Genomic DNA, 12,801 nt, shown 5'->3' on the forward strand with positions numbered 1-12,801 from the left:
ATCTAGTAGTCTATTAGGCTTTTTAGGCATGCGAAAGATGTTCCTTAATTTTCAATGCAGTGCACTCATGTATCTATTGTGAAATGGTTCGAGATAAAGTAAATCATGAAACTTCTTCCTTTGATAGGATGACAGATGAAGTACTCAGAAAACACCAAAATTTTTTTAAACATTTTTCGGAGCATTGCTGGTTCACAAAAAAGCAAAGGAAATCTAATCTATGACTGTGCATACACGCCATGCAGACATACAGATGTTAGTTACAGTCATGCAATGCTGTAAATGTCATTAATCCCACTGAATTGTACACTAAAAATGGTTAAAATTATAAGCTTCCTTTTATATCTATTTACCACCATAAAAGTAGTAAAGAAATGTAGAGGACACACATTTATATAATCTTAGAGGCAGAAACAGGATAAAAGTGCAAACCCAACATAGTAAATATATGAATAAGTAATATGACAGTGCATTTGGAAACTTCTTCAGGATTGAAATGATTCTAGGAAAATTTGACTTAAATAAATATTGTTGATGCAGTTAAGCTAAAATAACATCTACCCAACTGCCTTCTAGCTAGGTAGTGTCACCTAGGGAAGAGTTCATTCGAGATACATGTGACCTGCTCAAATAGACATTTAAAAAACTATAGGTGCTTTTATTATATGGCACCTATATAAAGTAACCTGTGCTGGTACAGAGCTTTTCAAAGTCAGATGACACCATACAAAATATAGCAGGAGCTTATGGGAAGTGCCATCTGTTAAAAATTTGTGTAAATCATGCATTAATTTGCTTTGTTTTCATGTTAGATGTTAACATAAAGTTTATGTTCTGGGAAGATGCTCCATATTTACCTGCTGCTTTTGAGTACTCCCAAGGTTTAATGCCAAAAATTAAAGATTTAAGTTACATGCACCACAATGATTTTATTTTTTCTTAGAGATTTTTTTTGTGAGAGATGCAAGGGCATAGACAAATGACTAGGGAATTCTCTACAACAGAGAAGCAGATCTTACTCCTCAGTAACCTTTTGTATGGTTTCCATGGTTAACAATTAATTGGTTCTGTCTTGCCTGAGGCTGACCCCTGTGATACAGTACAGCGGAATTAGGAGTCTTAAAATGAGCTATTTTGTCAATATAAGTGTTGCTATAGTTCATTTTAGCAAAGTCCTTTAGCTGTCCAATTGTTCTTACATGATTACCTTCTTACCAGAAACACAAGGTAGGAAAGGATCTCTTAAATATAAGGGAAATAAGATACAAAGGGCAGAATAGACTGCATTTCAATTAGCACTGAGTAAACATATACATGCCGTCACTTGCACATTTGAAGTGCGGTATATGCTGTCCTCTATTCAGTTCAGAACCAGTATTAACAGTCTGAGATGTAAAAACTTCCTTCCCACAACCAGGATGAAACATTTCAGATAAATTATTATAAGGGGTATGTTTGTAAAATGCACGTGTGACAGATTCCCTGAATTTTAAATGGAATTGCTAAATTTTGGAAGATGCTTTTTTAAATCTATTTTTTATTTTTAATATATTTTCTTGATTATGCCATTACAGTTGTCCCATTTCCCCCCCTTCATTCCCCTCCACCCTGCACACCCCCTCCCACCCACATTTCCCTCCTTTAGTTCATGTCCATGGGTCACAAGTTCTTTAGCTTCTACATTTCCCACACTACTCTTGCCCTCCCCCGTTTATTTTCTCCTACCATCTATGCTACTTATTCTCCGTACCTTCTCCCCCACCCCACTCCCCTGTTGCTAACCTTTTTTTAAAAATTATTTTTCAAATACAGTATTCTGTCTTTTATTCTCATCCCAGCCCACCCCCCCTCGTGTTGCTAACCTTTTTAATATGAGGTGGGAGAGAATTTATAAGTCATTGGAGGAAAATGCTGCTATAAAATACATTGCTTCTACTTTGGTTGAAAAATAAAAAGGAAATCTAACTTAAATTGACTCAAGAAAAAATAAATAAATAAAACGATTACACCTATGACATCAAGCAGTAAAATGTCAACTACTGCTCCCCAAAAGGGGGCTAAGATGTTTTTACAGAATGGCTTTATTCAACTTCCAAAAATTAGATTATTCTCAAACTTATGGAGGCTTTTCATGATAGAAAAGAAAGTATACACTTGTCAACTTATTCAATGATATCATTAAATTTTAATACTAAATCAGCAAGGAAAACTAGAGAAGCAAATCTCCTCATGTTTATAAACTATTATGTACCTTAACAATATTCTTAGCGGTGAGCCTTTAAAAATATCCCCTTTTAAATGAGATACACTTTAGTGAGGTGACCTGTCACCCGATCCCATAAAACTTATACAAGAGGTCCGAGGAAGTTTAGATAAAAGGAATACGGAATAAAGCTTAAAAGCTAGAATTTAATGTTATTTACAAAAGGCAGGCTTATTATATAGGAAAATACAGATAATTTATAAAGATTTAAAAATAATAGAGAAGCTGAAGTCACCTTATCAATTTGACTAATTAGGAGATCAATAAGCAAAAATAAATTTTATTTCCGTGTACCAACAGTTGACAATATAAAGTATGCAGTATACTATTTATAATAACAATGACAAATTTCAGTGTTATGTGTAAAAAATAAGAGTTAAGCCAATTAGCATTGGTTCAGGGACAGGTAACCTGATCCAGAGAATAGAGTCTAGGGCCCCCAAAACCATCTCCCTGATATATAGAATCTTGATATGTGTCAGAGTTTGCCAGGCAGATCACTGGGGAAAGGGATACTGTTTATTCAATGAAAGTACTGAGACAATGTCTTGCTCCTGTTGGAGTTAAAGAAAAAATGAAAGTGGTGCTATGCCAGTTTTCGTTGTTGTATAATAAATTACTCAAAATCAGCAGCATGAAACAAAATAAATTTACTTCACAGTTTCTGTGGGAGAAGAGTTTAGGCACAAGTTAGCTGAATCCTTTTATTAGAGTCTCACTAGACCAAAATCAAGGTATTGGCCAGGGCTGTGATCTTATAAGAGACAGTGAGACCCAGCTCCCTGGTTCTTGGAAGAGTTCAGTTACTGAGGTTGTATGACTGAGGTTCTCAGTTTCTAATGGCCACCCACTGTTCCTTGCTACCTGGACCCCTTCACAGGGCCATGGTGTGTTCTTCAAGGGCAAACTGATTAATTTTTTCTCTCGGCTCCAGACCTTCTTTAAAGAACTTCCCTGAATTGGATCAGGCCCACGCTGGACAATCTCTCTTCTGATGAATCTAAGTCAACAAAGTAAAAACCTGAAATACATCTGTAAATCTATAATATCCCTTATGTTATCTGTATAATATAACTCATTATGGGATTAATACCCCATCATATTAATAGGTCTTGCCTACATTCCAGGGGAAGTAATTATACAAGCCTTCTCCATGGTTGTGGGTAATCTTGGGGGTCATCTAAGAATTCTGCTCACCATGCATACTTACTTTATACTTTACATAAAAATGTCAATTCTTTAAAAGTTTAAAGAAAATGTCTCTATGACTTTTGGATCATAGGTCAGTGCAGAAGTGCTACTTATAATAAATTTAAAAGTCCAACTTTAGTAAAATTAATTTCTTCTTATCAAAAGACAACACACAAAGTAAAAAAGCAGGCTAAGAACTTGAAGAAGATATTGCAACACACACATACCATGCAATGGATTAGTATCCAGAATATATAAAGCTGATCTTCTCAAGACATGAGCCAGGCTCAACTGTGTTTTATGAATGGTGCCTTCTGAGTGAGTTACAGGTAGGACTGAAATACTGATCTTAGCTCTCTGTGAGACAGGGCGGGGCCTTGGGGGGAAGAACAACTTTCATTACCCACTTCATTGTGTCCATTCTTTCCTATGTATGCTGTCATGGAAAACTGTGGGGAATCGCGATATAAAGAATTGTTATAATAAAGAGCAAGCAGACAGCTGTCCGAGCGAAATTTAGCCAAACTACGAATAGTCATGTTGGAAAGGAAATGTAAATGGCAAATGTGTGAAAAGACATGCAACTTGATTATTAATGAAGAAAATGCAAACAAGGGCACTTGTGTGCATACTCTAGATTGGTAGAAATAATAAAATTCTAATGTACATATGTTGTAAAAATTTAAATTAATACAAATCTTTTGAAAAGCACATGGCACAATATTATGAATTTGCATTTTTGCTTTATTATACCAAAATCGTACTCCTAAGTATATAACCTAAAGATATACTTGTATGTTTGAACCAGAAAATGTTCAATACTGCTCATAACCACATTGATTATAATAGCAGAAAAAGAGAAGCAACCTAAATCTCTGTTGACAGAAAGTTATTAATTGAAAGTGTTTATATTTAACTCAGTGTAAAACTGGGAAACAAATTTTTTAATTGCAGTCATGAAAATTGTATATTTCAATATTTTATATATTCTATATGTAAACTTGACTGAACAATTGCTTTAGTTAATGCTTATATAAAATCACTTTTAAAAAGAGTCATAATCACAAATTTTTGTTATGTAGCTCTTAAAAGCCACATTATGAAATCTCTCTCTCTCTTTTTGTAGCATTTATTCCTAAGTGACTGTGGGAACAGTGTGGGGAGGGGGTGGGGCAGGGGAAAGCATTGGGGGAAACGTGGGACAGCTATAACTGAACAAAAATTAAGTAAGTAAATAAATAAATAAATATTTGAAAAATTATTTTATGTTACCAAAGGTAAAAATAGTTATGATAATTATTAAAGAAATGCCTTTTATTTTCTAATATTGGTAACCTAAAGCATTCATTTTCTATAGCTCATGATGTACAATACTTTATTATAAATGTATTTTTGCTTAAGAATTGATTGTATATAGGATAGCATTTATGTAATTTCTTACTGTATTGATTCTTAATCACATTAGTCTTAATATTATCTTTCTAATTTAAGAATTGCAATTTTAATTAAGTATGGGTATTTGCAAAGGAGCATGAACAATATGAATGTGAGTGTTTTAGTTAATAATAATTATTATTTATCATGGCTTAGTGTATTTTCCCAAGTATTGTGCTTCTTATCTAAGCCAGGTGTTGTGGGAGCTGTCTCTCTGGTGCAGCTCCCAGGGACTGGGGTCCCAGGTGGGGGCCGCCAAGCCTTTGCTTCTATGGGAGGGGCACCTGTCTGGTGAGGCCCCTCCCTATCGTGTGTTGCCATGACAGGACTACGTTTTTTTGTGAGAGAGCATCTCTTTCCTTCCTTCCATCTGATATGGTCCTTTACCCTTTGCTGTGAAGAACAGCAATTCATCTAGATTTCAGATTAGTTCCAGAGGGAGATGATCCACATATAGTTGTGAACTCGGTGTGTCTGTGGGAGGAGGTGAGTTCAGGGTCTTTGTATGTTGCCATCTTGGACTCCGACCCTGATAACTTTGAAACTGGTGCTCTAGATTCAAATTTAGCTGTAACATTTTTAAGCTCTACTATTTAATGGAAATAGCATATTCTGTGTTTCTTCATGTTAGCTTTCTAAAAATATATGCAAATGTATGGAAAACCACTCTCCACCTACATGTACTTTTTATAAAGCTTTCTCAAAGTGGATTTGCATTAATCATGCTTCAAATACTTTATATGAATATTCTATAAACAGAAACCATGCCATTTCATTGAAAAACTATTACAGAATATACATTGGACAAAATGAAATTTGTCTGATAATTATAATAATTGAACTTGAGTCATAGTGTGAAATGATCTGCTGCCATAGTATGAAATGTCTGATGTACAATTCAAATGTTTTTCTGCCATTGCTTTCTTTTTGTGTTCATTGCATAATGCTATATATTTGAGATATTTGTTTTTGTTCATTGCTAGGTTATCCAGATAAATTTTGAAGAATTTGACTTGGAGATTGGCTATGATACTTTGACAATTGGTGATGGGGGGGAAGTTGGAGACCCCAGGACAGTGCTCCAAGTGTAAGTTCTCAATACTTTATTCTTGACTTTGCCTATCAGGTCTTTACAAACTTTTATCCTTATTATTTTTTATTGATGTCTTACTGCCACCAACAGAATAAGCTTAGTAACATTAGTTATTATCATTAATATTGTTAATATCATTAATATACCAACCTATTGTATATGAATTAATTCTTCTTCAATGGGATGGAATGTATTTCACCCAAACACAACTTCTTAGAATGACAGACAGGAGCTTGTTGGAAATGGAGGCCTAGCATGAAATTGTAAAGTGGTTGATTGGGCCTTATTTTAGAAAATAGCCTTGCTCTAGCAGAAATTAAAAAGAAGTATAAAATTGATCTCAGAGACTCATACTGGTTGTAAAGACTGGTCAGTGCTTCTCACTCATTGGCGGTCAAGATCTGAAGTTGAGAGTTTATCAGTGGTTTCAAACTTGACAAAATTAGCAAAGAAACTTGAAATAGTGAACCAGGAAGAAACAGCATTATCTCAAAATTGAGATTAAATAGAACAGACCAGATATAGCTCTTAATGTGAGCTGAAAGAATGAATTTAGGTTTTTAAAAAAGGGAAATATTAGGAATGTGTTAATTGCTGGGTCCTTGGGTTATCTTTCAATTATCTACCTTGGCTGTTGGCACAAAAAAAATGTTACTGGGAAAGTATATTGTTTACTTTGCTATGAACTTCAAAAGCTTGGGTATGCTTTCTCTCAGAATTTCTTTCGTAAGTTGATTTCCAATTCAGGCTTTATCAAACCAATATTTTTCATAGTGCATTGTTTTTGAAAAAATAATTACCTGGGAACTATTTAAAATATAGATTTCTGGACTCCCATACCTGATTTATTGAATCAGTATGTCTGGGATTTGGACTTCAAAATCTACATTTTCATAGACTCACCAGGTAATCCTTATGCACACCAGAAGTTTGAGAACTACTTATATAAATATTTAAAAAATCATTTTCAGCATATACAACTTCTAGGTGTGATGTGCTTATCATGTATGCATTTCTTACTGTGCAAATTGATTGAAGGTAAGATTATTTTAGTTTACTCTTTTACATTATCTTTTTTCATTATATTTGCCTGTTAATTTTACAAGTTCAATCCTGTAATAAAGCCAAGGATTTGCCTTATGTGTATTTTATAGGCCCAAGTATTATTCCCTCTTAGTTCATATCTTTTCTGGGGGAAAAAAAAACAACTAACACTAAAACAAAACAAAAGACAAACTCTACTTTTCTTAGCTGTCCTTATGCATGCTTGACCTCAAGTTCAACCTCTTTCTCTCCCTGCAACAGGGACAACATTGATCAGCCACAACTTTGTTGTCTATCTCTCAGCCTACTGCAGTTCCATTTGGGAGACAGAATGGATGAAAGGGTTATTAGCATTTTACATGGTGTACATGTTTGGCTGTGGTGCTGAAATTGTTTATTACACTTCCCCCACCCCTTAAAAGCCTTAGCATTCTTACCAGAATGAGGAGCCTGGTAGGCATTGCAGTACCCTGGACAAATACCTTCTAGAAATAATGTACAGGTCCTCCTAGATTCTCTTGTGATTTTATATGTGATAGCTGAGATTTATTATGCTGTCAATACTGAATTAGAAATTGGCAGCCATAGAGCTAATCCGATCAGTAGATGTATTTCTTTGTTGTTTGGAAAGTACAGGGTTTTAAAGGACTGAAAATTACATACAAAAAAAGGTCATTCAATCACCTTTTCTTGATCCATTCATCTGTTGAAGGACTTAGGTTGTTTTGGTACCTTGGCTGTTGTAAATAATGCTGCAGTGACAATGGAAGTATAGGTATCTCTTTGAGACAATAGGTTTTTAAATATATACCCAGAAATGAGATTTCTGGACCATATGGTAGGTTATATTTTTAATTCCTGGGGGGACTGCCATGCTGTTTTACAATGGCTATACCAGTTTAGGAGCCCACAACAGTAACAGGGTTCCTTTTCCCCCACACCCTCACCCACATGTATTATTTCTCATCTTCTTTATAACAGCCGTTCTACCATGTGGAGTGATACCACTTACTATGTCACCCTACTCAGAAAATTTCAGGGATTGTTTTAAACGTAACTTTTTCAACAATCACCAGGTTCGGTAGATTTCATGTATCCGAAATGAACATATCAATCACTCTTGAAAGCACTGCATTATAAGAGAGAATGCTAAATGAGTTTCCATAGAAGTCAAAAATCACATATCAGGGTGATACAAAAAATATGCTGCCCTTTTATTTCTAATGGATACACCTATATGTCTAGAGTGATTATAAAGAAAATCAGGTACTGAACCTAATAGAAATTTCATAGAGCCTGTCCTTTATTTCACAGTGTATTTGAGTGCTTGATGGATATTCCTGAGTTCACTTATGTAAGGGCTTTGATGCTTTCATTCTATTGTTAAGGGACTAACTGGCAAGAGTAGGATGCATTTTGAACATCGAGGTTACTCTGCCTGTTAATAAACATATTTAAACACTTTTTTTAAGTGTATAGATAATAGATTTGAAAAGATGTACTAACCCATGTTAAAACTATTTAAAGAGTTTTTTTTAAGAATCTAATAATTTTCTCAGGAGAAATTTGCATCAATAGAAAACATCACATTTACAAGATGACCTAGACCCTTCAGTAATTATTCCATGTTTCCAAGTAGTTTTTCCCAGACAGGAAACACAAAGATACCCAGAACCATTATCTAGTATTATTATGAGGCACTATTTAAAGGTACATATGGAACTTCCAGTGTTTAATTTATGTGGCTCTAATTGTTGTAAGTTTTGAAGAAAAAACCAGCCGACAGGCCATTTTTTATGTGGTTAAATCAATTGTTATAACAGTCAATTAAATATCCATGAATAATAGACACCAACTTTTATTTACTTATCTACACTTGGATTGTAGAGAACTTGTATCCCAAAGTCAATCGAATAACATTAGATCTGTCTTCTGCGGTCTTGATCTGTAAATGGTAGATTTCTGTTTGTCTCCTAATTAGATGCATTTCATCGGGCACCATCCTTCCAATCAAACCAACTATCAAAACTACTTTTTTGTGTCATGTTTGAAGATTCAATATCTGTATGCATATTAATTACTTTACTTTGGTATTAAAAATAAGAAGAAGATGGTTTCACTTATACTCTGCCAATACTTGGATTGCTGGATTTACAACCATGGACCTCATCAATACTATGTAAGAGGAAAATCACAGCAGGCCAGTAAAACTGTCAGGGAAGACTGTATTTAAGACAGGTGCAGCAGAAGTCAGGACTATTGCAATAGGGCCCAAGTATTGAGAAAAAAAGTCTGGACCTTTGCAATAGGAAAGAGAAGTTGAACTCAACTCTGCTGAAACAACAATCAGGATGGTTTTAAATGCTGGGGTGAGCTAGTGAAAAAGTACCAGAGAATTGTAGGTAGAAGAATAATCAGTGTGAACAGGCCACTTGTGCTTTCTAATCGTGGCCTGTAAAAGTTGGGTTTCTACACTCCCACAAAGACAGAATCAGGAGTGCCATCCACTTTGATTACTGCACTTCAAAGGGGTAACTCCCAGGTCCTTGAGAAAGACATTCCTGGGTTGTCGAAATGTTACAGTTCAAAGGATGGAGACAAGATCTATAATTGCAAGGTTTCTAAAGTAATGTTCTAAGAAAAGGCAAGAGAAGGGTCTATAGACTAGAAGAAACCCCTCATAATTTAAGGTCTCCTAAAGCTGAGGGGAATGTTAAGGTGCTCTTGGCTACTAGAAATACAATTTAGAACTGTGCTGAGACAGAATGTGGGAAATATTACTGGGAATACAGAAAGAAAAATGTAGTGTTATAAATAAATGTTAGTTTTTTTAGTAAAATTTGATTAAATTAAAAAAACACTATTGTGAATAGGACAGTAAGGCAGTCAATGAGAATTATGCTGGTTTGAATATCTTTTTAAGATCAGTGCCATTATCAGTTGTTCTAGAAAATTTAGTTCTCAAGTCCTTTGTGGGAGCCCCTGGGATTTTCTTTCCCTTTGACAGCCACATGGGTTAGCTTGCCGAATAGAAGTTCAAAGGGAGATATATAATGCTTGCTTCCAGGAGATGTTCTCGTTTTTAACAAGGTTAACCATAAAGTTACAGGCTATTTTGATCTAGTATATTGCTCAATCTTAGCAGCAAATGATTTTGATTCAACTTATGGAAATTGCCAAAACATTTGCATAATTACTAGATGACAGTGGAAATAAGACGGCTTCCTCTCTCTGATTCATGATGCTCTAGTATCCCTGAAATAGAAAATATGGGAATTAAGAGAGGCATTGCCTTACCACAGCCTAGCATTGGCCTCTGAAGAGGGAAAGACTTCAGACCACCCACGTATCCTATGCACCGTAACTAGCCAAAAAAATCTCTTACACTCCACAGGCACTAATTCAATAAAATCCCAAAGCCATCAAGTTCCAGAGAAGTTGGTTGGGGAAGACTGCCTGCTTACACCTAGGGCGTGTCCTGTGAAGAATTCTGTTGACACAGGGCTCATGGCTTTACTATGTTCTGAAGAGCTTCATCTTTAGATGCACATAGTTGGTGTCTAGTTAAAGGCTCCCTTTTACTTAGATGATTATGTTGATGACACAACATTATTAACCAAGAAATAAGGATTGCAGCATAGCAATGATTTTGTGGGATTATCCCCATAATTTACTAAAGTTTATTTTAGCCCCCCTTTCCGGTTTCTTCAGCGAAGTGCATTTTTGGAAAATAACAAAAATTGCTTGTCATATTAAATGTGAGGCTTCTGAGTTTGAAGTCTGCCACGTTGAACAACAGCTTTTACAGCTCCATCAGCAAAATCGTGACCTTCGGATGTTTTCCTGTGAGCTGCACAATGGAGTGCAGGTCTGAGCAGGCAGATGTAAAGCCTCTCCCAAGTCAGCTGTCAATTTTCTGTGAGATATTTTATTTCCCCTCAAAGTAAAGAATGCTGTATTTTCCCAAGCTTCCTCTGTTCATGACAGACATCAAACATATCACACATCCATGTTTCAATTCTCTTCCTACTGCTATGGACCAGGCTGCTTTCCGATCTTTGCAAGAATTGCAGCCCTTGTTACTACTATTGATCGGGCTGTTTCACCAGTTTAGTTCTAAAAATAATATAAGCTTTCAAAACTCCAGAAGAAATCACTATAGCATGCAAAGCTTTAAGTTGGCCACTTTTATCCTGAGTCCATGACCCATCAGCAAACATTAAATTGGAATTATGAACAAGAACACCAGGTGAATCCGGCCAGGGCCTACCATCTAATTCTCTTCCTGTTGTACAGTATGATCATCTGTTTGATGAGGATCTGGTAAAAGACTGACAGGATGTAGGAGATTGAATCTCCCAAGCACACTATTGGGACTGAATACTAATGTTCGTTCATAGCTAGTGTGATGGCATACTCACATAGTCTGGATCTTATGCACTTGTACGAAGCTGTTGCAACATGCTGGGCATGCTAATAAGTCTGGTAACTACAGGTGAAGGTTTCAGTCCTGTCACAGGCAGCCTGCTGCTGCCGTAGCATCCACAGTGTCATGGCCTCCAGGAGAACTGTGGAATACGTTACCAATGTGTGGTCTAAAACTAACTTTGGAACTTAAAATCCCCAAAGTAGCACCTGTATTTTCATGACCAAGCGAGCAGAGATGCTTTACACAATTTGGAGCCCCCCAAAACCAAAAACCATAACAAGTTTTGATCGCAAGCCTCTTCAGAATGCACAGGCTTGATCCGAAGACCTGAGAGGTTATCACGCAGTTGCTCCATCAGAAGTTTTTCCCGCACTGCAAAAGCTGGGATCCAGTGTCTACAACATCTTGCTAGTCACCAAAATTGCCTAAGTTTGTTGTTTTTGTTTTTGTTTTGTAATAGGAATTTCATCTGCAAATTGGGCGAACTCTTTGGGGGCCTCAAGAACAACAAATGCTCTAAATATTTTACCTCCGTTTAGTAATAACGCTCCTTACCTAGTGAAGCGTCATGCTCCATGAGAGCGGACTGTAACAAGGACAAGGCATCAGGTTTGCTTCGCTCCTTAGTTTCTGACTCCACCAGCAAACCGTCTGTGTATTGAATACTCTGAGATCCTTCTGGTGAGATAGCTTTCTCTAAGCTGTATTTTTGTAAATGACTAGAGAAGTATAGGAGAGCACGGAAACTCTTGAGAGAAACTTTGCCATAAATATGGGACTCTCTATAAGTAAAAGCAAATGAAAATTGAGACTTGCCCATTAGAGGAGCAGCATTACCCTTCAAAAAAGCAGAGCATAGGTAAATTGCAGAAAAACTTGGCAGAGGACGGTATCGAATTTGTAATGGTCCAGTGTTAGGAGCTCAGGTGTTAATGGGACAATGAATTTACTTTCTTCTTCAAGGTCTTTTATAAAGGTCAGCCTTCTTTATCAAATTTACCTTCCTTCTTTACTGAATATTTAGCAGCACGTTCTCTTAAAACTACTCCTCTTTTTTTCTAATTCTTTTCAAAACTGCTTTTACTTCTTTTAATTGAGCTCTCACCAACTGGCATTGTTTGACAGGCGACCATGGCTTATGCTTTTGATAAGCCATTTCTATTGGTTCCACATCTCAGATTAAACCAATGGTATACATTATAAGGCCCAAAAGTGATGCATTAATTTGTATCTGCTCAAGGCTGCTTGTCCAGCACTGTGTGAGGCTGCCACTCTCTGCTGGATCCATTTTCTTTCAGTAAGTGAGTTGGCTGCTTTTTCCCCAGGGCACCGGCCCCGCAGACCCTC

General features: G+C 36.2%; 1 protein-coding gene across 3 annotated transcripts in view; it reads left to right on the forward strand.

The window, feature by feature from the left end:
- Window positions 1-12,801, forward strand: part of CSMD3 (CUB and Sushi multiple domains 3) — a 921,636-nt gene that overhangs the window by 460,441 nt on the left and 448,394 nt on the right. For all 3 annotated transcript variants that reach the window (XM_053661036.1, XM_053661038.1, XM_053661039.1), the window contains one exon: window positions 5,872-5,975. In XM_053661036.1, the coding sequence (XP_053517011.1) occupies window positions 5,872-5,975 (104 nt within the window). The remainder of the gene's footprint in view (window positions 1-5,871; window positions 5,976-12,801) is intronic.

This window comes from Artibeus jamaicensis, unplaced genomic scaffold (assembly GCF_021234435.1).
Source record: "Artibeus jamaicensis isolate MK-2021 breed Jamaican fruit bat unplaced genomic scaffold, CSHL_Jam_final scaffold_916, whole genome shotgun sequence".
Lineage (NCBI taxonomy): Eukaryota > Metazoa > Chordata > Mammalia > Chiroptera > Phyllostomidae > Artibeus > Artibeus jamaicensis.